The sequence below is a fragment of the Peromyscus californicus genome, unplaced genomic scaffold (assembly GCF_007827085.1).
Source record: "Peromyscus californicus insignis strain IS unplaced genomic scaffold, ASM782708v3 Scaffold_16__1_contigs__length_79575227, whole genome shotgun sequence".
Classification (NCBI taxonomy): Eukaryota; Metazoa; Chordata; class Mammalia; order Rodentia; family Cricetidae; genus Peromyscus; species Peromyscus californicus.
In genome coordinates, this window is record NW_026294458.1 from 1,768,954 (window position 1) to 1,796,859 (window position 27,906).

Here is a 27,906-nt window from a genome sequence, read left to right on the forward strand (position 1 = left end):
AGTGAGGCACTGATCTTTTTGTATTGTGACTCATTTTATTGCTGTGTTCCTTTAGTAGAATAATAGTGGATTTTCCCGTAGCCCATGAACTATCTGGTCTCAGATTTTTGGTCATTTTGGCAGTGTCATGTATGGGTTGCATCTCATGGATTGGTCCTTCAATCAAAAAGCAATTGGTTACTCCCATAGCATTTTTACAGCTATTGCACAGTGTATCTTGCAAGCAGGTTGCTGTTGTAAGTCACAGGGTTTATAGCTGGGTGATATTAATGATTACCTTTCTCCTCTGTTAGTGTAAAAAGTACCTTCCAGTTATACTAATTAAAAGGGTAAATCTTTTAGTTAGGCACCAGACTGACTTTTCCATGTGAGATAGCCTAAGTAAGTGTTGTCTTCAGCAGCAGAACTTCATCATTAGTTTGTGGAGAGTAAAAGCTTCCCTGTGATGTTTGGGGGTTCCCATGGGGCCATTTTAGCCAATGACTTATCAAGATGTAACCTTTTTCCTGACACTGGAGGTTTTACTTGGTGGCATAAGATAGCTAGTTGGCATTGTCTCTCCTATTATTTGTTGACTATGTTTAGATTCCTTTTCACATAAATATATATTTTGGGAAGCTTCTGCAGTAGTAGATTTTCCTATTTTTTCAAATGGCCTTTAATGTTAGTTGGCTCTTCCCATGTTCCCTCCTTTACCCTTCTCTCCTACTCTCCTATTTAGTCCTCTATTCTAGTTTACCCTTTGTCCCTTTATAACAACATATTCTATTTCCCCCTCCTTGGGAGATCCAGTACTACTCCCAAAGTCCCTACTTACTAGATCAGTACCTAACCTCTGTAGTTACATGAATAGTGGCACACCTATCAAAGCCTTAAAAGCTAACATCTACATATAAGAGAAAACATACAATATTTGTCTTTTGGAGTTTGGAATATCTCTCTCAGGATGATTATTTTTTCTAGCTTCATCTATTTAAATCTCATAATTTCACGTTTCTTAACGATTGAATAATACTATTCCATTGTGTATAAATGTACCATATTTTCATTATCGATTCATGAGTTGATGGACATCTAGTCTGTTTATAACTTCTGGGTATTATAAATAGAGCAACAATGAACATGGATGAGTAAGTATATCTATAGTAGAATATAGAGTCCTTGGGGTATATGCCCAAGAATACTAAAGTTGGATCTTGAGGTAGATCTATTTTCAGTTTCCTGAGGAACCACCACACTGATTTTGGTAATGGCTTTGCCAAGTCCGCTCATCCACCAGCAATAAATAAGTGTTCCCCTTTCACCACATCCTCATAAGATGAAATATTAAAGGAGTTTTAATTTGTATTTCTCTAATGGTTAAGAATGTTGAACATTTCTTTAAGTGTTTCCAGCCATTTGTGTTCATCTTTTGAGAACTCTCTGCTTATTTCTGAACCCCATTTTTAAAATCAGTTATTTCGCTATCAGATATATATAATTCTTAAAAATTTTTTTCCAGTCTGTAGCCTTCTGTTTTGCTCTCATAATGGTGTCCTTTGCTGTACAGAAGCAGCTTCATGAGGTCCCATTTATTAATTGTGTTGGTCTCTCTGCCTGTGCTGTTGGTGTCTTGTTCAAAAAATCTTTTCCTGTGCCAATGAGTTCAAGCCTATTCCCTGCTTTCATTTCTATCAGATTCAGGGTATCTGGCCTTATGTTAAGGTCTTTGATATACTTGGTGTTGAGTTTTGTGCAGAATGATAGATAGGAATCTATTTTCATTCTTCTATAGAAGAATATAATATAATATATATAATAATATAATATAGCCAAACCAGTTTGGCCTGTACCTTTTCTTGAAGATGCTGCCTTTTCTCCAGTATGCATTTTTGTCTTCTTTGTCAAAATTCTGATGTCCATAGGTATGTGAACTTATGTCTGGGTCTTCAATTCAGTTTAATTGATCAATATTTTGATGCCAATACCATGCTGTTTTTATTATAGTTCTGTAGTACAACTGGGATGTTTATACCTCCAGCAGTTTTTTCATTATTCAGGATTATTTTTTCAATTTCTGTGAAGAATTGTGTTAGAATTTTCTTGGTTGAATTTTTTTTTAATTTTATTTTATTTTACAATATAATTTAATTTTACATATCAGCCACAGATTCCCTTGTTCTCCCCCCTCCTGCCCCCCTCCCCCAAGGATTGAGATGAACCTGGTAGATAGACTCAGTCCAGGCAGGTCCAGTCCCCTCCTCCCAGGCTGAGCCAAGCGTCCCTGCATAAGCCCCAGGTTTCAAACATCCAACTCATGCACTGAGCACAGGACCCGGACCCACTGCCTGGATGCCTAAAGATTGCTTTTAGTTGGATGATCACATTCACTATATTATTCCTACTGATCCATGAGAATTGGAGATCATTCCATCTTCTGGTTTCTTCTTCAATTTCTTTCTTCAATGTCTTAAACTTTTTATTATACAAGGCTTTCACTTGCTTGGTTGAAGTTAACCTCATATATATATATATATATATATATATATATATATATATATATATATATATATGGAGAGAGAGAGAGAGGGAGGGAGGGAGGAGGGGCTATTGTGAAAGGTACTATTTCTCTGATTCCTTTCTCAGTCCATTTGTCATTTGTATATAGGAAAGCTACTGATTTTTGAGTGTTAATTCTCTATCCTGATATTTAACTGAAAGTTCTTATCAGCTGTAGAAGTTTCCTGGTGGAGTTTTTACCATTTTTTAATGTGTAAAATCCTATCATCTGTAAATAAAGATATTTTGGCTTCTTTTCTATTTGCATCCCTCAGTCTCCTTTACTTGTGTTATTACTCTAGCCTAGACAGTGGTTCTCAACCTGTGGGTCATGACCCTTTGGGGATCAAATGACTCTTTCACAGAGGTCATTTAAGACCATCGGCTAACATTACAGTTTATAATAGTAGCAAAATTGCAGTAATGAAGTAGCAATAAAAATGATTTTATGGTTGGTGGTCACCACAGCATAAAGAACTGTATTAAAGGGAGGGATCAATCCCAGCATTGGGAAGGTTGAAAGCCACTGAGCTAAGATTTTAAGTACTATATTGAATAGGTATGGAGAGAGAGGACAACCATGTCTTGTTCCTGATATTAGTGGAAATGCTTTGAGTTTCTTTCCATTTAGATTGCTGTTAGTTGTAGGCTTTCTGTGAATTCCTTTAACTATGCTGAGGTTAGTCCCTTGTATCCCCAGTCTCTCAGGACTTTTATCATGAAGGGTGTTGGGTTTTATCACTGGCCTTTTCCAAGCTAACAGGATGATCATGTGGTTTTTATCTTTAGTTTTTATATGATAGATGAAGATTATTGATTTACATATGTTGAGCCATCTTTGAATTTCTGAGGATGACCACCAATTTGATCATGTTGAATAGTCTTTTTGATATGTTCCTAAATAGGTTTGCAAGTATTTTATTGAGAATTTTTTGCAGCTCTGCTCATAAGAGCATTTATATGTAATTTTTTTTGATTGGGTCCTTGTGGGGATTTTGTATCATGGTGATATTCATTATCTTCATTAAAAGAATTAAGAAATGTCCCTTGTCGGGCTGTAGTGGTGCACACTTTTAATCCCATCACTTAGGAGGCAGAGCCAGGTGGATCTCTATGAGTTCAAGGCCAGCCTGGTCTATAGAGCAAGATCCAAGACAGGCACCAAAACTACACAGAGAAACCCTGTCCAAAAAAAAAAGGGAAGAAAGAAAGAAATGTCCCTTCAGTTTTATTTTGTGGAATAATTTGAGTTTTGGTGTTAGCTTTTCTTTGAAGGTCTGGTAGAATTCTACACTTAATCTATCTGGCCCTGGGCTTTCTTTGGTTGGGGGACTTTTAGTTACTGCTACTATTTCACCTGGGGTTATGGGTCTGTTTAAATTGCTTAGCTGATCTTGCTTTAACTCTGATAGGTGGTATATATCAAGAGATTTTACCCATTTCTTCTAGATTTTGCAGTTTGGTGAACTACAGATTTTTAAAGTATACCCTTATGATTCTCTGGGTTTTCTCAGTGTCTGTTGTGGATTTTCCCCTTTTTATCTATAATTTTATTATTTTGGATATCTTCTGTCCATTTTTTTAATTTGGTTAAGTTAATTTGATTAAGGGTTTGTCAATCTTGTTGATTTCCTCACAGAACCAACCAAATTTAATTTTAATTAATTAAATTTTAATTATTTAATTTTATTGGTTGTTTTTTGCATTGTTTTGTTTGTATTTCATTGATTTCAGCACTGGGTTTTATTATTTATTCCCATCTACTCTTTTGGGGCATTATTCCTTCTTGTTCTAGAGTTTTCATGTATGTCATTAATGTATTAATATGAGATCTCCACTTTTTTGATGGAGGCACTGTAGGTGAGTGTGTTGCAACTCTGAGGGAAAGGTATCCTGACTGGGAGTCAGGTGACACCTTGACCTTCTAGGACAGCTCTGGCAACTGGAACTGCAATGAGACAGCTCAGCTCTGAAGGGAAAGGTATTGTGACTGTTCGGGAGTCAGGCTATACCTGGTGTGGTGGGAGGTGATCTCCAGGCAGGATATAGCAATCCTGCTCCTCTCCTGGAGAGCCGCTACAGCTGAGCTTTTGCTCAGTCCCCACTTTAGGGGGCTTCCCGGCAGAGCTCTGCTTCTTCTCTAGCCCAAGATGTTGCTTCTTTTGTTCTACTCTGCTAAAGGGGAAACCCCTTCAGAAATGTAGCAATCTCCTCCAGCTCAGGGGTAAAGTTGTTACTTTTTCTGCTCCACCTTGCTCAGCCCCCTAAGGGATGTCTCAGCAAGGTTCTTTTGTTTGGCTCCACCTTGCTCAGCCCCCAAGGCACATCTCTGCAAGTTTTTTTCTGCTCAGTCTACTAAGGGACATCTTAGCAAGGTTATTATTCTCTGTGGCGAAGAATGAAGATCTTCACACCCAAACCTCTTTTGAGAAAGAGATTTATTAGGAAAGAGGAGTCCAGGAGAGTGGCTGCCTCTACCAGGGTGGGAAAGAGCGGTGGACAACTGACCAGGCAGGGTGGTTTATATAGGATCTCTTGAGGGCGGAGTTTCTCCAGGGAGAAGATTTTCTGTTCAGGGATTGGTTAATTTTTTTCTGCTCAGGGGTTGGTTAGTTTTGTGGGCTAGGAGCAGAGATGGCTCTGATCTCAGAGCCAAATTGTATTTCTTTCACTGGCCTTTCTTAGCTTTTGGGCTCTAATTCTAAGGTCAGGGCATATTTCTTTCACTGGCTGTTAAGTCTAGGGACAAAGTATGTTTCTTTGGCACAGGTTTCAGAGTAAGGCCACGTTTCTTTGGTTCTGGGTTTGGGGATAAAGTGCTTCTTTCTCTGGCTCAGGTCCCAGATTCAGGGTGTGTTTCTTTCACTTCAGGGCTCCAGGGTCAGGGTGGGTTTCTTTAGCCAGCCCCTACAGGCACTTGGTGCTACAAACTTACCTCTTACAACTGCCTTCATTGTATCCAATAGGTTTGGGTATGTTGCATTTTCATTCTCATTAAATTATTTAAAATTTTTAATTTCCTTCATATTTTTTGCCTTGACCAATTTTCATTCAGTTGTAAATTGTTCAGTTTCTATACTGTCTGATTATTTCTGTTGTTGGTATTCAGCTTTAATCTGTGATGGTCAGATTTAATTTTCTTACATTTTAATTTTAATTATTTCAATTTTCTCATATTTATGTTTCCTTGTATCTAGGTCTTATGACCTAATATGTGGTCAATTTTGGAGAAAATTCCGTGAGCTGCTGAGGAGAAAGTATGAACTTTTGTTTTGGGGTGAAATATTCTGTAGATATCTACTAGGTCCATTTGATTTATGAAGTTATTTAACTCTGGAATTCCTCTGTTTAGTTTTTGGCTACATGACTTGTCTTTTCTGAAAGTGGGGTAGTAAAGTCTCCCACTGTCAGTGTGAGAGGGTCAATATGTGATTTAAGCTGTAGTAGTGTTTATTTTATGAACTTGGGTGCCCTTGTGTTTTGTGCATAGATTTTTATAATTACAATATCCTTTTGGTGGATTTTTCCTTTAATTATGTAGTGTCCTTCCTTATCCTGATGAGTTTAGGTTTGAAGTCTATTTTGTCAGTAGTATAATGGCTACACCTGCTTGTTTCTTGGGTCCATTTGCTTGGAATATCTTTTTCCATCTTTACTGTAAGGTAATGGTGAGATATTTCTTAGATGCATTAGAAAGATGGATTCTGTTTTCTAATCCAATGTGTTAGTCTTTGTCTTTTTATTGGAGAATTGAGACTATTAATATTGAGTTATTAATAAGTAGTATTTACTGATGGGTAACTGTCATGAAGGAATGGAGATGGGCTAGAAGGGAAGGCTGAGAAGGTTGGTGGAAGGACCTAAGCTGGGTCCCTACCGTAGAAGTGCACTTTCTGTGGACACTGTGGCATCTTTTCTTTCTGGTGTGGACACTCTCACCTTTCTCCTTGGCCTTTCACCTCTCACTGGTCCACCAGCAAGAATGTTCTTCCCCCCTCACGTGTGCCTTCCCTTTATCAGATCATTCCTTCCTATCTCTGTTCTGCCAAACTAACTTCATCCATTAACCCTCAAGACACTAAAGGTTATGAAGAAGTCTGCCACTTCTGTTGTCCTTTCCCCAGCCCACTGTCTACACTGCAGCTATATCCAGATATAAGTTATGTATTCTCACAGTTCATCCATTTAAGATGTACAGTGCAGTAGTGTTTATTATAGTTACAGAAGTTTGAAGTCATCACCCCATAAATTTTAGAACATTTTCATCACCATGGAAAGCAGCCAACTCTGAACCTAATGCAATTACTCTTCATTTACTGCTCCTGCCAGTCCCTGGTATTCACCAAACTAGTTTCTATCTTTAAGGAGTGACTTCTTCTAGACTTTTCACTTAGCATGTTTTCATATTCAGCGTGTTTCATTCTTTATTGCTAAGTTTCTTCCCACTGTTGATCTTTCTGTTCCACCCTATGTCCTATTATTCCATTGTTGATCCTTTCATCAAATAGCAAACATTCATTACTCTTGTGAATTAATGCTATTCTGCACATTTGTCTATCAGCTTTTGTGGTTAGGCATTTTCAATTCTTATGGGATATCTTCAGGAACAGAAAGCAGCTTTGCCCTTTACCTGCTCCTTTCCTTTTAGCCTCCTGATTTTAACATGTACGCTGGGATTTTGAGTTACTTTTTTGTCTCTTTCTCTCATATAAACATACTCCCAGGTGTGAAACAGTCATCTTGAATTAGATGGTTAGGATAACTTTAGTTAAGTAGAGGTTGTTTTTGATGGTTACACCAAGTGTACATTAGATAAAGGTATGACTGTCAGAGCACACAAGTCTCCCTGTAGCTTAAAGATGGATAGACATCCTAAGAACACCGTGAACTCCTATATCTTGCTTTCTGACACACATTGAGGTCAGTATCCTGTTGTGTATGTGCTATTGATTCTTGAATATTCAAGTGACTCCAAATAAGAATTGTCATTTAACTAGGTAATAAATTATACTTAGGTTAGTGTTAAAAAATTATAGAATGTTGGATAGAAAAAGATGTATCTGGGTTTTGTTTTCCTAAAACAGTAGCCCACACATTTTAAAAGCCCAGGTTCACAGCTTTGCAGGCCATACCAATTTGTCACCAGAGCCTGCATCTGCCATTATCATATGAAAGTGCTAGACAGTGTCAGGTGAGCTCACCTCACATCATCTAGCAGAATCCTAGCAGGGAACTGGATATTGTTTGTGTGCCAGAATGTAGTTTACAGAAAGGAGGATGAGAACAGCAATGAGAGAACTAGATGTAGGATTCCTTGAACTCCAGGCTAAGGACATCCCTGTGAAAGGACTTCATTTCCATAGTTCTTTGCTATAGCCTGTCCTACCCTATCGAGGACCCTGTGTTTTCAACTGAGTAAGAATGGCCTTGGTTGGAAAAACTGCATGCTGTCTCTTTGATACATAGGTACTTTGGATTTAATCCTTTCTCTGCATGATGGATCCATTAAGCCTGTCCTAAAAGTATGTCAGTGCACACCACTGTCCCTCCCAGCTGTTGCCAAGCTACACGGTCTTCGATAAGAATTTCTTTATATGCTGTTACTAAGCTAGAAACCCCTTTGTGCTTGTGTGTGTGGTTCCAAGTCTAAGTCTAGCACCGTGGGGTGCTGCACAATGCTGTTGCTGCTGATTGTGTACCGATCCTTTGTTTCTGCACTTTTAATCTTTTTCTAAATCAAAGAAGAAATTTCTTTATGTGTCAATTTTCTTATAAGAAACTATCAAATTAGGGACAGGAGAAGCAGGAGTTCAAGGTTAGCCTGAACTTCCTGAGACTCTACCTCAAAACAAAAAAGATGTTCTGCTGAATCTTGACAGTCTTCAGTTTTCCTTTATTTTTTATTTGATATGAAAATTTTCATTCAAATTGTTTAAAAAAGAACTAATATATTCTAAGATAGAGTACCTACAATAATTGCTTTTAGATTATTGATTATATTTATACTGGTTTGTGATCTAGAGCAGTGTCTCAGTAAACCATTACTGAGAAAGGTGTCATTCTTTTACTCTTCTCTTCAGCTCATAGGAACAATTATGAGCTACTTGTTTTTATTTAATTTTTCCCTTCATTTTGTCTTTTTTTTTTTCTTTTTTTAAGACAGGGTTTCTCTGTGTAGTTTTGGAGCCTGTCCTCGCTCTTTAGACCAGGCTACCCTCGAACTCAGAGATCTGCCTTGCTTTGCCTCCCAAGTGCTGGGGTTAAAGGCGTGCTCCACTGCCACCTGGCCCTTCATTTTGTCTTTAACTAGTTCCTAATTATTCATGTCATTCTTTCTACCTCAGATGAAGTAGGACTAGAACTAGACAGAGTATACAGAGAAGTTAGATGACCTTACCATGTTTGCTTTGTTTGCTTTTGTGTTTTTGTTTTGTTCTGGGGGACAAGGACTCACTATGTAGACCAGGCTGTCCTTGAACTCACAGAGATTCAACTGCCTCTGCCTCCAGAGAGTGCTAAGAATAAAGGCCTATGCCACATGCCCAGCTCTTTGCTGTTTTGTTTGTTTTGAAGCTCTTATTAGAATTTGTAACTAGAAGACATTCTCATAATGACCTGCCTAAGGAAGAGAAGACACAGACAAAAGGGACACTTGAGATACTTTAGAGTATTGAAATATTCATAAGCTTAGAGCTGTGGTGATATTGTATTCCCCAAAATATTATGCACCCTAATAAACTTATCTGGGGTCAGAGAACAGAACAGCCACTAGATACAGAGGCCAGAAAATGGTGGCACTCACACCTTTAATCTTAGCATTCTGAAGGCAGAGATCCATCTGGATCTCTGTGAGTTCAAAGCCACACTGAAAACAGCCAGGCATGGTGACTCACGCCTTTAATCCCAGGAAGTGATGACAGAAAGGTATATAAGGCGTGAGGACCAGGAACTAGAGTTAGTTAAGCTTTCAGGCTTTTGAGAAGCAGTTCAACTGAGGTCCATTTGGATAAGGACACAGAGGCTTCCAGTCTGAAGAATCAGGATCAGCTGAGGAATTGCAAGGTGAGGAAGCTGTGGCTTGTTCTGCTTCTCTGATCTTCCAGCGTTGACCCCAGTACCTGGCTTCAGGTTTGTTTTTATTAATAAGACGTGTTAAGACTCTTGCTACATAGAGCTTTTTCTAATGCACAAAGAAAACAGTGGTCTTAATAGGAAATTTTTAAATTTTAGGCCTTCGGGAAAGAATTTGACAAAATCTTTGGGAATGGTGGTTCTAAGCTGCCTACCATGAAGCTCCATGACTTCTCTAAAATCACTGACTCACTACTTGAGAGGATGAGAAAAGACTCAAAGCCGCCTGGGAACCTGAAAGAGTACTCCCCCTGGATGAGTGCATTCAAAGTGCAGTGCCCAGGAAATGAGCTGGAGATTCCTGGTTAGTTAATATCCAATTGTGACAAGAACACTCCTTAAGGAGAATAACGTGGCAGCAAGAACTCTTGTTTTCTAAGTAATGACACTGGGATCCTGGTGTGTGTGTGTGTGTGTGTGTGTGTGTGTGTGTGTGTGTGTGTGTGTGTGTGCAGAAGTGTAGATATTTTGTATAGCATACATATGGAGGTCAGAGAACAACCCTAAGTATTCATCTTTGCTTTCTACCTTGCTTGAGAGACAGAATCTTATTTTTTCTACTTCATACACCAGGCTGGCTAGCCTTTGTGCCCCTGCCTTCTCCTGTCTCTGCCTTCCAGCTCTCCTAGGAGCACTAGCTAGGACCGCAGATAACTCAAGCTACCATATCTGGCTTCTGCATGAGATCTGAAGATTGGTGCTTGTGCCAGAAGCACTTTTACCCCCTGGATCGTCTACCCATCCTATCTTTTTTCTCTTTTGATTTATTTTTGTTATGTGTCTGTGGGGGTAAATTCATGTGAGTAAAAGTGCCCGCAGACCAGAAGAGGGTGTTGTATCCTCTGGAGCTGGAGTTACAAGTGGTTGTAAGCCACCTGACATGGGTACTGGGAAACAAATTCAGGTTCTCTGGAAGAACAGCAAATGCTCATAACTGCTGAGGCATTCCTCCAGTGTCCTATCCCCAACCATATTCATTATTAAGAAAACCTATAATTACTATGAATTAATACAGTTTACTATATTTTTTTTTATTATGGCAAGTGTTCAGATTCCCATTTAGTATTTACAATAACCCCAAATCATTGATTCTTACTTTTCTTCCCAGTAACTTTTCTTCAGAAATAAATATACGTATAGAGAGGCTACTACACAGGAGGTACCGACTTGCCCCATTCAAAGAGAGCAGCAATAGGAAAACTAATTGTGACACTGAGGGTGGACACATGAAGCAAACTGTCAGAAGAAATTTCTTCCTATTTCATGTTTCCCAACCTAGAATTTTTCCAAGAAAGGAATGTTTTAATCTGGTCACTGATTTTTCCCTCTCAGCAAATGTAAGAGAAATCTTGGGGAGAAGCAGTCTCTTCACTTTTGTTGACAACTGTGCAGTTACACTCATCAGCTTCGGAAAATAAGGCTGTAACTTTTCTTGTTTTTCTTTCTTCATTTTTTGTTGTTGTTTTGTTTTAACATGAGGTCTTACAATGTAGACCAGGCTGACCTGGAACTCACAGAGACCCACCTACCTCTGCCTCTGCCTCCTGAGTGCTGGGATTAAAGGTATGTACCACCATGCCTGGCTATGGCTGATTTCTATAAATGAAAACTTTGAATTAAAAAAAAAAATAAGTATCATGTTACATCAACATTTTTTATTAGAGCAACGTATATGTTTTAAAACATGGAAGTTTTGTAGCAGACAATATCTAAGCAAGGCTCTGTTTTTGTTTTAGGCCAGTATGATGGCAAGGGCAAACCATTGCCTGAATATCATGTGCGGATTTCTGGATTTGATGAGCGGGTATGTTGTGTTTATCACCGTTGTCTCTGTGACATTTGATATATTGGTCAACTTCCCACTAGCATATTGCTCCCAAATTATAATATTGACCAAATTCCTAAAGATAATGTTTCCTATGTTTCAGTATCAGTTATATTTAAGAATATTGTAAGTTAAGTATCAAATGTCAGCCCTGAAAACATACGTACAAGTAACATTAAATGGACTTAATAGCTTATGTTTAGGAATATATATGTATGTACAAATACATATATGCATGTAATAACAATCGATGAAAATAGAAGCCATGAATTTGAAGGAGAATGGGGAGGGTAAATGAGAGGGGTTGGAAGGAGAAGGGGGAGGGAGAAATGTAATTAAATTACAATGTCAAAAATAAAAAAATATAGTAAATTAAGTGTAAGCTATATATGCCCATTGTAGATTATGTGTAGAATTAATCTTTTATAAAAAGCCTTTATGGTAAACAGCACATGTTGAGAAAGATATCCATGGTTTTAGGCAATGTCTGTAGCCAGGAATATTGAGTATGCATATGAGCATAGTCCTCAAGATGACAGATGGCCCTGAAACCTGCAGCCCAGATTTCACCTGTATACCACCTGACTCTGTCCTCAAGAGAGGTCTTTCTTTGAGAAATGCATCCACCCTGACAAGCCTCTGAAACTGCCTTTAAGTGTTTTTTACTGCGGCTGTGCCCACTGCAGCCCCAGCTACTCAGTAGGTAGAAGGACCATTTGAGCCCTGGCATTAGAGACTAAGCTAGGCGACATCGGAGGATTATTTTTTAAAACAGCAGTAACGAATCTCTTTATGTTTAAAGGTAAAAGTAATGTTATCCTTGAGGAAACCAAAGCGCATTGTTATTCGAGGCCATGATGAAAAGGAGTACCCCTTCCTGGTAAAAGGTGGCGAAGACCTCCGTCAGGACCAGCGCATTGAGCAGCTCTTTGAGGTCATGAATGCCATCCTCGCTCAGGATGCTGCCTGCAGTCAGAGAAACATGCAGTTAAGGACTTACCGTGTTGTGCCTATGACCTGCAGGTATGGCCTGAGTGAACCTGTATATATGGGGGAGGGGGCATATATCCCACCCTGGCTGAGTCCTAAAGTAGGTTTGTGGGTGTCCCATGGACAGAACTCAACTAGATTTACATATGAAAGTAGGTGAGGAAGTATAGACTGGATAGGAAGAAATCTGTTTTGCTTTCATTCTTCAGAACATTTTTTTCTGATGAAGAAGGAGCAATTGGGATTTGTTTACACTTATTTATAAACATTGTATTTTATTTTTCAGATTAGGATTAATTGAATGGATTGAAAATACTATGATCTTGAAGGACCTTCTTTTGAGTAGTATGTCGAAAGAGGAGAATGTGGCTTATAACAGGTAGTGTGTCCCTGTGTCACCTTGAATGACCTGGAAATGCATAGAGATTTGCCTGCACTGAGATTTAAGGCACATACCAGCTGTTTGTTTGTTTGTTTGTTTGAAGGATGAATTTCATTGTGTAGTCCAGGCTGGCATTGGACTCATGATCCTGAGCGCCAGGATTTGAATCACTGATGCATACTACCAACCTGCCCCTCAACTTGTAATTGTTTGTTCTGATTTCTGAAAGCTCATTAGGAAGGCTATCAGCACAAACTGAAAAGTAGCCGAGTGTATATACACCATAGTGCGTCCACCCCCACAGGTGCTGACATGCCCCTGTGCAGTGTTACCAAAGGCTTTTCAAATTCAGGATGAGCATTTGCTGACATGAAGAAAATACTTCATCGTGCATTAGATGGGTTTTATGTGTATCTGCGTTCAGGAAATGGTAAAGAAATTGTGGGATCCCGTTTTCAGGTTCCTCGTGGCTTTACCCAGCAGGTCTGCATAGAGAAGATGATTAGGACCACGGGCCTGAGTGCAGGTGTCTGAGATGGTCTGCATGTGACTGTGCTGGGGGGAGGTCTTTTGCTCCACCCCCTTGTTGTTTCTATAAATACCTTAGGACAGAGACAGTCAGGGCCCCGTTGGAATAGGTTCCAGGCCCTCTCAAGACTATCCTGTATTATCTGTCTGTTTTATCTCCACATTCTAAATCCTTCTATCGAATATTTCCTGCTGCTCTCACTCAAGAAAACTCTTGGGGAACTGTGGGATTGGTGGGTAAGTGCCTCAAAAAAAATATCTGGAAGTAGTCTAAAAATAAGGATAAAACAGATGTTTTGTGAATGATTTGTAAAAGATTTTGCTTATGGTCAAATGAGGCCTACCAGCAGTGATATCATTATTGTCAGGCTGCCTTTCAGGTGAAATGCCTAGGTCACAGATCTTTGTGTTTATTTTAACGTATAATTTTTCTCTGCATGAAGAGGGAAGTACTTTGCACCTGACTTGATTGTGCCTAAGTTTTTGCATAAGGAAATTGCTTGAGTTTATCTTGGAATGAATAATGGCATATTGAAAGTTGTATTTATTCTTCACTATTTTTTAATAAATTTTCAGTGTTCTTTGCCATGCAGAATACCTCCTTAATTCTAATTCCCTTTTTCCTACTTGCTAGTGATCCCAAAGCACCAATTCATGAATATAAAGACTGGCTGAGAAAAATCTCGGGGAAAAGTGATAGTGGAGCCTATATGCTAATGTATAAGTAAGTTTGATTTTGATTTATATTTGTTCATTCTTCTAAAAAATGCATACTTTTGAGTCTTGAAAATTTTGCATCAGATTCGCTAGGGATATTGCTTAATAGTGAGAGTACTGGTTTAGCTTGTTTGAGGCCCTAGCACCTGTCTCCAGTATGGAGACATGAGAGAAAGAAGAAAAAATAAATAAACTTTGCCCCAGATATCATCAAAATGTAGTTATTTGATATTAATATTTTTTTCTTTTCTGGGAGGGATTTGGCTTTTTAAGATAAGATCTCATATATATATCTGGTCCACCTGTGCTGTGGGATGGTGTGTATGTCAAGTGTGTTGCTGATTGGTCAATAAATAAATCACTGATTGGCCAGTGGCCAGGCAGGAAGTATAGGCGGGACAAGGAGGAGAATAAAGCTGGGAAGTGGAAGGCTGAGTCAGAGAGACACTGCCAGCCGCCATGATGAGAAACAGCATGTGAAGATGCCGGTAAGCCACGAGCCATGTGGCAAGGTATAGATTAATGGAAATGGATTAATTTAAGCTGTAAGAACAGTTAGCAAGAAGCCTGCCACGGCCATACAGTTTGTAACCAATATAAGTCTCTGTGTTTACTTGGTCGGGTCTGAGCGGCTGTGGGACTGGCAGTTGACAGAGATTTGTCCTGACTGTGGGCCAGTCAGGAAAACACTAGCTACAAATGGTACCCAACGTGGGGCAAGAGTTTCCACCTAAAAACAGAAAAAAGATTCTAAAACGGAGCTAAAAACAGCTTCCTAATTGTCTCTCTCAAATGAGCGGCAGCTGCCGGTTTGAGTTACTGGTGGGTTCCTAGCGTGAGCGCTCGACCTGCCGTAAGGCGGGAATGAGGCCTCTGCAAGTGGCACATTAAGCTGCATGGTGGATTTAGCCTTTGCTAGTACAAAAAAAAAAAAAAAAGGTTTCTGGGCTACATGCTGCTTGGATAAAAGCATAGACCCACAATAGCTGGCAGTAAACGTAGCCATGTTGGGAAGCTGAGGTGGGCAGAGCCAGCAGCCATAGCTGCTGCAGTTTAAAGCAATAGATTCACAATAAGACAGATTCAGATGTAATAGTTTACAATGTGTGTAAAATTACGTAGGCTTAAAAGAGACAAAAAAGGTGATATATACGGTTATACGGTTATATAAACAAATACATGCCTAAATGATATTATATTTTAGTATAAATAATTTTAAATTTTAAATTCACCAGAAATTTGTTCTAATGAAATGTTTCTCTTAAATCACAGAGGAGCTAGCCGTACAGAAACAGTCACGGCTTTTAGAAAAAGGGAAAATAAAGTACCTGCTGATCTCTTAAAGTAAGTATATTTGTGACTTCACAAACACTAGTGGCATGGCAGAAACTATATGTGGTTTATCTCTCCTAGGCGGGCCTTTGTAAAGATGAGCACCAGTCCTGAGGCCTTCCTGGCACTACGTTCCCACTTTGCCAGCTCTCATGCACTGTTATGTATCAGCCACTGGCTCCTCGGTATTGGAGACAGACACCTGACCAATTTCATGGTAGCCATGGAGACAGGCAGCGTAATTGGAATTGACTTTGGACATGCATTTGGATCAGCTACTCAGGTGTGTTTTCCTTAACTCTCACTGCTGATCTAGAAATGGAATATGTATTAGTCAGGGTTCTCTAAAGCCACAGAACTGATAGAATGAGTATATACATGGGATTTATTAGAGTGGCTTTAGGCTGTGGTTCAGCTAGTCCAACAGTGGCTGTCTCCTGATAGAAAGGCCAAGAATCAAGTAGTTGTTCAGTCTAGGAGACTGGATGTCTTAGCAGTCTTCCTGGTCAGGGGCTAGAGTCCTAGAATATTTCTAGAGAGCTGCTGGTCTTCAGTCTATGTTGGAAGCTCATAGAGGTAGATTCTAATGCCAGCAGAGGAATGCTTCAGCAACAGGGTATTTAAAGTTGCTAGCAAGACCTACAGGAAACAGGTAAAAAGCAAATGTTTTCTTCTTCTACACCCTTTATATAGACTGCTACCAGATGTGGCCCAGATATAATGTGTCTTCTCACCTGAAATGATCCAGTCAAGAAAATCCCTTACAAGTGCACCCGGCTGCTTGGGTTTAGTTGATTCCAGATGTAGTCAAGTTGACAGCAAGAATAGGCATCACATCATGTGACTTTATAACACCTTCAGAACTTAAAGGAGGAATGATGGGTTCAGTTGGCTTTGGTGGTGTGATCCTGAAACCTGATACTTTTTAAAGGAACAAATAATATCATCCTCAACCTAGTTGGCATCGTGGGTCACCCAGATCAGCATGGCCCCAGTGACAGCATGACACTCAAGTGCCTACATATCCCAAGGTGGCAGCCTTGCCCCTAGATCTGTATGGTCCCAATGGCCACATGACTCAAACACCAATATGGCCTCAAGTGTCAGCCCAGACTACATGCCTCTGTACATCCCTCTGTGGCAACAAGAGCCACTGACATCAACATAGAACCCAGCTGCTGAAAGGCCACACACATAGCTCTTAGCAGGAGTCTGGCCCTGGACATCACCATGGACCTGATGTAGCAATGCAAGCCACTTTGAAAGGCATGGTCCCTGTGGGGTTACATCCTTTGCACCCAGACATAGTCATAAGTGGTGACCCAACCTCTGGGCATCGACAGGGCCCTTACTGGTAACATAAGCCACAGACATCAACACAGACCACCACAACTACATCACAGCTATGGGCCCTGATATGGCCCTTGGCAGCAGCCCAGACCCAGACATCATGATGGCCCCAGGTGGCAAGCACGCCACCCATGTCAGCTGGTTCCTCACTGCCCTTGACTCTTCAGATATGCCTGTCTTCCCAGCACATGAAGCTTTCAGCCTCTCTCTTCCATTTCCCTACCATATACTCACTCACCATAATGGTGCCCAACTGGGTGGGCTCGAGGTTGGTCTCTGCCCACCTGGGTGAGAGTCCTGGGGCAGAGCTATAGCTGTTCTCCATAGACCCAGGCCTCATGGCAGATGCTGGTCTCTTCTTAATCACAGCTGGTTCTTAAGGCCCTGATAACCAGAACCACAGATTCTTAGCCCAAATGGCTGGGTAGAGTCTTTACTTCCCTCTGAAATTTCACAAGTCAGGCCTCCATTGTCTGAACTGCTCTCCACATTCTTATCTTCCAGGTTCCTGCAGAATAGCCCACTGAACTCATAACACTCAATTGCTTTTCTAGCCCAAAGTTCCAAAGTCCATCCACAGTCCTTCCAAAAACAACATGGTCAGGTCTATCAGAGCAGTACCTCCATATCCTGGTACCAACTTCTGTCCTAGTTAAGGTTACTATTGCTGTGATGAAACGCCATAACCAAAAACAAGTTGGGGAGGAAAAGGTTTATTTGACTTACATATTATAGTTTATCATTGGAGGAAGTCAGATTAAGAACTCAAACAGGGCAGGAATGTGAGGCAGGAGTTTACACAGAGGCCATGGATGCTGCTTACTGGCTTCCTCCTCATGACTTGCTCAGCTTGCTTTCTTATAGAATCCAGGACCACCAACCTAAGGAAGGCACCATCCACAATGGGCTAGGTCCTCCCCCATCAATCACTAATTAAGAAAATGCCCTACAGGCTTGCCTACAGCCCAATCTTATTAAGGCATTTTCTTAATTGAGGTTCCCTCCTCTCAGATGACTTTAGCTTGGGTCAAGTTGACATAAAACTATTGAGCACAGTATATTACTTAAATATACTTTTTTTTCTCTTGTTTAGTTTCTTCCAGTCCCTGAGTTGATGCCTTTTCGTCTAACCCGCCAATTTGTCAATCTCATGTTGCCAATGAAAGAAACGGGTCTTGTGTGTGCTGTCATGGTGCACGCACTGAGGGCTTTCCGCTCATGTGCAGGTCTGCTCACTGATACCATGGAAGTTTTTGTGAAGGAGCCCTCCTTTGATTGGAAGGTACATTTTGGTTTTGTATAGACACACCCATGTTTCCTTTGTATGATGAAAATGCATCAAGTTGTATTTACTGAAATATTTACATTATCTTGATTACATTTCTCAAAAACCTAAAAATCAGATAAAAAACAAACAGTTATTTGAAGAAAACTTAACTACTATGTTATTTGATACTAACTGAGGGTTTTGGTGACAATATGGACCCATTGATAACAGTAAGTCTGAGTTCTCTCTTCACGTACAACTTTTTGTTGTTGTTGTTGTTGTTGTTGTTGTTGTTGTTGTTGTCATAATTATAAACAGGGTCTTACTCTGTAGCCCAGGCTAGCCTAGAACTCACCACATAGCCCAGGCTGTACTGGAACTCAAGGGATTCTTGCCTCAACCTCTTGATTTCTGGAATTACAGCCATCCTCCTCCCAAGCTAGAACTTTTTACAGAAATATTTAGTTTTTTGTGAATATTTTGCTTGCATGTATGTAAATGCACCATATGCATGCAGTGCCTACAGAAACCAGAAGAGGGTGTTAGGGCCCCTGGACCTGTAATTACAGTAGGTTGTAAACCACTGTGTGGTTTTTGGGAAGTGAACCCTGGTCCTCTGTAAGAGCATCAAGCACTCTTAGTACTTGGATCATCTCTCCAGCCCCCAACAAAAACTTTTGAATTAGAAATCATTCCATGTAAATTATTTCCTAATTATAGGAACAGATAGCAGATAGTGCTGTTGAATGAGAGGTTATCCAGAATATGCCCCCAAATCATTAAACCCAGTAGAGCTCATTCTTTTATATGGAGACTCCATCTCACCTCTCTGCATCACATGGTCATGGTGATATATACCACGCCAGGATCTGTCTAGAAAGCTATAGAGCTGTTCCCAGCTATAGATCTTTGTTTTAGGATCATTACTTGATTTAATGTTTTTTAATGTAATTGTATATACTATTATAATGAGTAGAGAAAATTATGTTCTTTCCCTTTAGGGTTTTGAGCAGAAAATGCTGAAAAAAGGAGGCTCATGGATTCGAGAAATAAATATAAATGAAAAGAATTGGTACCCTCAGCAGAAAATTCACTATGCTAAGAGAAAGTTAGCAGGGGCCAACCCAGCAGTTATAACTTGGTAAGACTGTTGATTGTGAACACAGGATCAGTACATGTTCAGAAGTGCTAAGCACTTCAGACATGTGAGAGCAGTGTGACAGTCTTCACTGTTCACATGGGGAAAGTGCATCTTAGGGAGGCTTACCACTCCAAACCCAGGCCTGGAAGGAATGTGGCTCACTCCTGTATCATCTGACCTATACTTCTGTACAGTCAGCACCAATACGAGAACCAAGAGCAGCCATAATATGAGGAGGCTTGGAATGTATATTTATTTGCCTTTGTATTTTTTAGGGCATTTGACCTGTTTGATCCTGATGAGCACTAGTATCTATCTCATTTTGAAGAACACCATGTGGGCTTCTCAGATAGTATTCTAAGCTGCATTGACCTTTTAAATTTTTTTAATTGAAATCTAGAGCAAATAGAAATGTATAGGTATTTATTATTCCTAGGAAGTAAGAAATGTAAACTTCAGTTCTAAGCAGTATTAAGATACATTCTGTAATTGACTTCATTTTTGACAAGAGCACCAGGTCTATACAGTGATTGGTGTTAGCAAGAGAATGAAGTTAGAGCCCTGTCTCACATTACTTGAAAAAAATTAATTCAAAGTGTATCACACTTGAAGGTAAAACACTTAGAAAAAAGTTAAACAGATCTTCATGATTTAATTTGGCTGTGACACTTAACATTGCGAGGTGTGACACCAGAAGCATGAGCAAGAACAAGGTAGACAAACTGAACTTCAAAATTCAGAGCTGTGCTTTACAGGATGCAACCAATAATGTAGGAGGAGTGGAAAAGTAACTGGGGATTAGTGTGGTCACCTGGCAAGCATGAGGCCTGGGTTCTATTCCCAGAGCTATTTTAAAAAAAAAGTAATAATTGGAGAAATAACTCACCAATAAGAATGCCTGCTGCTTTTCCAGAGGATTCAAATTCAGTTCTAAGTACCCACATTGAGTGGCTCATGACCACCTGTAACTTCAGCTCCATGGAAGTTAATAAGCACACAGAGAGAAAAGTTATATAAATAGCTTGGTGTTTTGTTTTGTTTTGTTTTTTTAACTAGTGGGTCTAGAGAGACAGCTCAGAAGTTAAGAGCATTTTTTTTGCTCTTGCAAAGGACCTAGTATTTGGTTTCCAGCACCCACAATCATCTGTAACTCTACTTCCAGAGGATCTGATGCCCCTTCTGGTCCCTAGAGCCAGAAGCACCCACAAGCACAGACAAATCTCTAAAATAATTTTTTAAAGTCCAGTGTGGTGGTACAAACCTGTAAATCCAGCATGTGGGAGGTAGAACTTATCCTTAGCTACATATCAAGTTTGAGTACAACCTCAACACAAAGTGACTTTCTCTCAAAGAAAAATCTTTAATAAAATAAAAACCAATAGATAAAATCATTAATAAAAAGAAAATTGATGGCTGGGTGGCAGTGGCATGCACCTTTAATCCCAGCACTCAGGAGGCAGAGCCAAGCAGATCTCTGCAAGTTTGAGGACAGCCAGGACAGGCACTGAAACTGTACAGAGAAGCCCTGTCTCAAAAAACAAAACAAAACAAACAAATAAAAAAAAACAGAAAAAAAGAAAAAGAAAATTGATAATATAAAGACAACCCAATTTTAAAAGATGGTCAGAGGAATCAGACATTTCTCTAAAGATGTACAAATGGTACAAATGGCTACTAATTACATGAAGAGTCATTAAGGAAATGCAAATTAAGTTCTGCATCTTAATCTGTGTGTAATGACAGCTTTCAGAAGAAATATGAAAAGCGTGAACAGGATGTGGAAAATTACATTCATGGTGAGCATGCAAAATAGTGCAGTTGCTGTGATAAACAGCCTGGTAGCTCCTCAAGAAGCTAAATAGAGAACTACCATTATACCCAGCAGTTCCACGTCTAAGTGTCTACCCTAGAAAAATGAAAGCTTATATCTGAACAAAAATTTCCAAGCAAATGTTAATAATTGTATTATTCATGTTTTGTTTTCCTACCCACCTGTGGGAGTCTGTAGGAGACCTGCTCCCACTTTTCGAAGACTTCTTGGGTGGAGGAGAGAGGAATGAGGAAATATTAGGTAGAAAAATAGACATAGACAAATAGGAGAAAGACAAAGACACAGGATAGCTTCAGGAGGGCCCTGGGTCAATACCCAGGCTCTCAGAGCTTTATTCAAAAGGGCTTTTTATAATATGCCAAAGGGAAAGGGAAAAGACCTCCCCTTGCAAGATCAAACAACACTACACAGCCAAATATAGATCTTCCAAACACCTGGTAAACACACCTATGGCCCAATCATCCTACTGTGCAGCCCTGCTGGGTAAAGCAAGCTCAGATTCTCTGACCTTGAGTGAGGTCTCACTAGGAAGCCTCTGTGGGCCACCACAGTTCTCTCTTAATAATATAAAGGGTCCCTCAGACCTCTCAGATGGAGTATGCCTATCTTAGGTCACTGTCTTCCACCAGATTGTCTTACCCGTCTTCAAGATACACTTTCCCCCAAGTGCACTCTGTCTTAGGTTGACAGCTAGCAAGAAGGACTTACCTGTCTCTGACTACCCCTCTCTGGTGGGGGGGGGGGGGGGAGTGCAGAGTTTTAACTCTATGCAGCTTTGAAGCTGCTTTTCTACTAAGTGCTTGGAAATAGCTGGAATAATTATAGCAATACTCCTGCTCCTTATGGCTGCTTATACCTCCTAGTAAAGGAGTAGAGGATGATAATGATGGAATGGCCTTTTTGATGGCTACAGCAGACTTAGCTGCACCAAGCCCTTTTTTAAATCAATAAACTCCTGATGCAGCCGCATCAAATCTAAAGACTCCTTAGCATCACCATTAACATTAACAGGTTAGCATTATAATTCTAACATGAATATTACTATACACAATTACAATTCTCACAAACTTACATCCAAAAGCAAACTCTCAACAGAACTATTTACACTTTACAAACTTTAGCAAACGTTCAAAAGCAATTTCTTAATAAAACTATTTACACTTCATAAACTTTAGCATCCAAAAGCAATCTCTTAATAAAACTATATAAAACATAGGGTACATTAACCCAAGTTAACAATCCATACAGAGAACAAGAAAGTATTTTTTTAAAAAATTAAAGACTGAGGAATATTAATTCCCCCTTTTCCCTATGATTTTTTTAAGCTGCATCTTGAGCCTGGGTAGAAAAAAACCAAACTTCTCCATTTCTACACAAAATCAGTTCCATTTCTATACAAAGTTTGAGAGTCACCACAGTTTAAATAGAGTATATATATATATATGTGTGTGTGTGTGTGTGTGTGTGTGTGTGTGTGTGTGTGAATTCAAAATTGTCCCATTGCAATTGAACCACTCCTCTCCATTCCATTTCTTAAGTCTGAAAAATTCAAAAAGCTAGTTCTGATATCAGTCTTAAAGTTCCAAATACGCAGAAACCCACAACCAAAAACTTGCATGCAACAACTCAGTTCAAACAAGAGTCTCTGAAACTTTACTTTCAGTTACAGCAGCATTTAATGGTAGCCTTCCTCTAAGCAGCTTTGCCCCAGGGTGAAGGTGGCTGTCACAGTAACTGAGCCACTGCAGAGTTGTCTTAAACAAGTTCTCCTTGCAGACAGCATGAATCAGAAAGCCATCTCTTAAAGGAGCCATGCATGTTTAGCTGCTAACGCTGTTCCATTTTGGCTTTTACAATCCTGGTCACCTCTTCAGCACACAAGTCCTAAGACCCCTGTGTCCCGGGCCCAAAGGCTTTCAATCACCTTGAGCCATTCAGGCTCAAAGTGCTACCCTGCTGCTATGAGCCACAGCTCTCGTTTAGCACCCCAACTCCAGGAGGAAACCCAACCTCAGCCATTCATAGCTGCTGCACCCCGGCTCCATTACCTGCTTTGCCAGGGTTCCTCCACATGCTGCCCTGCTTGCATGGCTGAAAGCTGCCCCCAGGGCAGCTCCATGGCTTGAGCTACACCCTGCCACTAGGATCTCAGGCTGCTCCTGGCTTCCAACGCATATCCACAGTTCAACCTGAAGCATGATTCTGCCTGACCACAGCAGTTCCCATGCCTGCCTTTCCACACAGGGGCATGTCTCAGCTGCTCTTCTAGCTGCTGCCACCTCTGCTCGAGCCACCAATGCCACTTCAGCAGCCTCATCTCCACAGGGCTTCCACTGCTCACCATTTGCCTTTCCAGTGCTGTGGATATCGCTCTGTATATATAAACACTGATTGGCCAATAGCCAGACAGGAAGTATAGGCGGGACTAACAGCGAGGAGAATTGAGAAAACAGGAAGGGAAGGGGGAGATTGCCTGGAGGTGCCGCCAGAACAAGGAAGATGTAAGGTACCAATAAGCCACGAGCCACGTGGCAAAGTATAGATTAATAGAAATGGACTAAATATAAGAGTAAGAGCTAGACAATGATAGGCCTGAGCTAATGGCCAAGCAGTTTAAATAATGTAAGAGTCTGTGTGTTTATTTTATAAGTGGCCTCCGGGACTGGCGGGACTTGGTGGCGGGAGCTGGTGAGAAATTCTCCAGCTACATGGCATATCTTCTAGGATCGTCAAGGTTGATTGTAGCCTCAAGCCATGTTCTCCGAACCATGGCTTCTTTATGGCAGAAAGCACATAGAACCGTGCTACTTTTGCTGGCTCTAGGCATCTGCTACCTGCGCTGTGATGATGCCCCTCCAGTCTCAGCTAGTGATGCCTGCCTGGGGCAACCACTGCTCTCACTGCTGCTGCTGATGCTGCTACTGCTTGTGGTGGGGGCTTCTGAAGCCACTCTCGGACTGCCAGGTCTGCAGTAGCTACTCAGTCCCAAATGCTGCTTTCTGTGTCCCAGGTCCCATGCTGGGGAAAACCTACTCTACTCCAATATATCTAAGCCCTCACAAAATCCCTGTACCTAAAGCCTATATTTTTCAACCTTTTCCAAAACTTTTTTTAAAACTTTTAACCTAACTTAGTAAATAGAGAGAAACAGAGAGATACTTGCTGCAGCCTGACTTGAACTACTTGCTTTACAATTTTACTTCTGAAGAAAAGAATTTCACCTCAATTCTGAGCATGCCCACTTAACCTGCAATGTTCCTGCTCTTTTATCCTCCGTAACTAAGTCCCACGTTCTGGTGCCATATGTGGGAGTCTGCCAGTGTCCAGCTCCAACCTTTCAAGGGGTTCTTGGGTGGAGGAGAAAAGAATGAGGAAATATTAGGTTGAAAGATAGACCTAGATGACGAGGAGAAAGACAGAGACACAGGGTAGCTTTGGTAAGGCCCTGGATCACAGCTGCCCAGAGCTTTATTCAAAAGGGATTTTTATAATATGCTAAGGGGAGAGGTAAAAGACCTCCCCCTTTCAAGATCAAAGCACACCTCACAGCCAAGTGTAGACCCTTCCAAACACCTGGTAAACATGCCTGTGGCCAAATTGTCCTACTATGCAGCCCTACTGGCTAAAGCAGGCTCAGATTCTCTGATATTAAGGTCTCACTAGGAAGCCTCTGTGGGCCACCACACCAACCCAAACTTTGAATTCAGAGTTTTGAGTGACACGAAGAAAAAAAATATATAAATGTATAAAAAATGATAGAATGTTTGTAAAGGAATGCAAGTCAAAGGGGAAAAATTATTTTTGTCTGTGTTTCCATGTTTGTTCAATACTTTTTCCAGTGACGAGTTATGTCTAGGCCATGAAGAGTCACCTGCCTTTGGAAGTTATACAGCTGTAGCTCGAGGAAACAAAGACCACAACATTCGTGCACAAGAGCCAGAGAGTGGACTTTCAGAAGAGACTCAAGTGAAGTGCTTGGTGGACCAGGCAACAGACCCCAATATCCTTGGCAGGACTTGGGGAGGATGGGAGCCTTGGATGTAAAGTCTATGGGAGTCACCAGCTGTAAAGCATTCCATCACTGAGGGAATCTCCTAGACCTTCACTGACAGCAGGATATTACTGAAGCACCAAAGAAAAGAAATCTACTTTGTAGTGCTAAGGAGATGGCTCTCTGGGTAAAAGCACTTGCTGCCAATATTAATGACCTAACTTCAATCCCTGGAACACACATGGTAGAAGGAGAGAAGCAACTTCTGCAAGTTGTCCTTTAGCCTCCAAACGTGTGACACGTCTTGCATTTGCCCACACATACATACACACATACAAATTTAAAAATAAAAATATAGTTTTTCCTCTTTCCAAAGTAGCAACTCTTCATTTCATTGATTTCTTTGTATTTTTTCTTTTGTTTCTATTTCATTAATTTCTGCTCTGATCATTTCTCCCTATCTACTGTTGTTGGGTGTGATAGGTTTTTGTGCACCATGGTGCATGTGTAGAAGTCAGGGGAAAACCTTTGGAAATTGATTGTCTCCTTCCAGTATGTAGGTCCCAGGGATCGAACTCAGGTCATTAGGCTTGGCAGCAAACGCCTTAACCTGTTGAGGCATCACTCCAGCCCATCTCTGGTGTGTGTGTGTGTGTGTGTGTGTGTGTGTGTGTGTGTGTGTGTGTGTGTGTGTATGTGTGTGTGTGTGTGTGTGTGTGTGCGTGCGCACGCGCATCCCATAGATCTTGCCATGTGTTTTGTTTCTCCATTGGTCAGTGTATCATTCTATAATGTATTATTCAATTTCTATGACTGTTTGTATTTTCTGTTTTTATTGCTGTCAATACCTAGCTTTAGCCCATTGTGGTCAAGTAAAATACAAAGAGTTGTTTCAATTTCTTGTATTTGTTGATATTTGCTTTGTTTATGTGACTAAATTTTGTAAGCTATTGAGAAGAATGTGTATCCTCCAGTGTTTAGCTGATAGGTACACTTGATCTATAATGTCATCTAATTTTGATATCTCTCTCTCTCTGGATACCCTGTTCCTTAATGTAAATGTGTTACTGGAATCATCTACTGTTTTTGTGTTAGGATCAATCTAGCTTTATGTCTAAAATAGCATTTGTTTTATGAAATTGGGTACACCCAAATTGTGTACATATCTGTTCTTGATATCAGTATAAAGTGACCTTCTTTATCTCTTCTGATAAGTTTTGGATTAATTCTATTTAGCTTCAACTCCTGCTTAGCCTGGGATACCTTTGCTTAGCCTTTCACCCTAGAATAATGTCTACCTTTAATGATGGGATGTGTTTCTTGGAGGCAATAAATGATGAATTCTGTTTTCTTTTTTGTTGTTTGTTTTGTTTTTTGAGACATGGTCTTTCTACATAGCCCTGATTGTCCTGGAAGATAGATAGATAGATAGATAGATAGATAGATAGATAGATAGATAGATAGATGGATGGATGGATACATGGAGACAGATAGGCAGATATCAGGCTGCCCTTGAGCACAGAGATCTGCCTGCTTCTGCCTCCCAAGTGCTGGTATTAACGGTGTATGCCACTATAACCAGCTGAATTCTCTTTTCTAATCCAATTCGCTAGCCTGACTCTTTTGAGTGAGCAGTTGGGATCATTGATAGTCAAGATTTTTATTGAAAGATGTATATTGATTCCTGACATTTTGTTAATTTTGAGTCATTTTTTCTTAGTCCTCCTTTGTTTAACCACTGACCTAACCACTGTTTTTCCCTGAAGTCTCATAAATACATGTATTCTTCTCTTTAGTATTCTCTGTAGGGCTCACTTGGTGAACATTGGTTACTTTAGCCTTCTTTTATCATGGGAAATTTCTCTTTCTTAATTATGACTGATAGTTTTGCTGGCTGTAGAGAGTTGGCTTCTATGGTTGCTGTGTTATGTTCTGTATGTCAAATATGTTGCTCTGGTTAGTAAATAAAACACTGGCAGGAAGGATAGGACAAGCAGAGAAGAGAATTCTGGGAAGTGGAAGGCTGAGTCAGAGAGACACTGCCAGCCGCCACCAGGACAAGCAGCATGTGAAGATGCCGGTAAGCCACGAGCCATGTGGCAAGGTATAGATTTATAGAAATGGATTAGTTTAAGATATAAGAACAGTTAGCAAGAAGCCTGCCATGGCCATACAGTTTGTAAGCAATATAAGTCTCTGTGTTTACTTGGTTGGGTCTGAGCGGCTGTGGGACTGGTGGGTGAGAGAGATTTGTCCTGACTGTGGGCCAGGCAGGAAAACTCTAGCTACATATGGTCTTTCAGAACATTGATCTAGTTGACTTTTAAGATCTCAAAAAATCAGCTGGTTTTCTGATGAGTCTGCTTTTATTGACTTGACCTTCTCTCTTGCAGTTTTCATTCTTTCTTTGTTCCATCTATTCAGTGTGTATGACATGGGAACATTTTCTCTTCTGGTCTTGTCCTTAGAAAATTTTCGTCTCTGATTTTATTGAAAACTTGGACCTGGATTTCTTCTTCTACGTCCATGATTAATAGGTTTGGTCTTTTCATAATGTCTCAAACATCCTACATGTTCTGTTCCTGAATGTTTAAAAGTTTATCATTCTCTTTAGTTGACTGGTTCAATGTATCTGCCTTGTCTTAAAGTCCTGATACTCTGTCTTTAGCATGCTCTATGCTGTTAGTGAGGGTTTCTACTGAGCTTATTTTAGACTTACTGAATTTTTCAAGTTCTATTTCAGTTTGAGTTTTCTTCAGTAGTTCTCTTGATTTAATTGTATTTTCCCATCTTTAATTGTCTTCCTTATTTGGTTTAATTCTTTGTGTTTTCTTGGTCTTCATTCTGTCATTTATTCTAGAATTAGTTGGTAAGACACTAGTG

At 40.2% G+C, this 27,906-nt stretch overlaps 1 protein-coding gene across 2 annotated transcripts in view; it reads left to right on the forward strand.

The window, feature by feature from the left end:
- Prkdc (protein kinase, DNA-activated, catalytic subunit) overlaps positions 1-26,374 on the forward strand; it is a 237,871-nt gene extending 211,497 nt beyond the window's left edge. For both annotated transcript variants that reach the window (XM_052739941.1, XM_052739943.1), the window contains 10 exons: positions 9,769-9,973; positions 11,406-11,473; positions 12,297-12,517; positions 12,771-12,863; positions 14,029-14,118; positions 15,384-15,455; positions 15,525-15,726; positions 17,887-18,075; positions 19,062-19,201; positions 24,872-26,374. In XM_052739941.1, coding sequence (XP_052595901.1) covers positions 9,769-9,973; positions 11,406-11,473; positions 12,297-12,517; positions 12,771-12,863; positions 14,029-14,118; positions 15,384-15,455; positions 15,525-15,726; positions 17,887-18,075; positions 19,062-19,201; positions 24,872-25,076 — 1,485 coding nt within the window. In that variant the 3' untranslated portion in view covers positions 25,077-26,374. The remainder of the gene's footprint in view (positions 1-9,768; positions 9,974-11,405; positions 11,474-12,296; positions 12,518-12,770; positions 12,864-14,028; positions 14,119-15,383; positions 15,456-15,524; positions 15,727-17,886; positions 18,076-19,061; positions 19,202-24,871) is intronic.
- Positions 26,375-27,906: the final 1,532 nt, after the last annotated feature.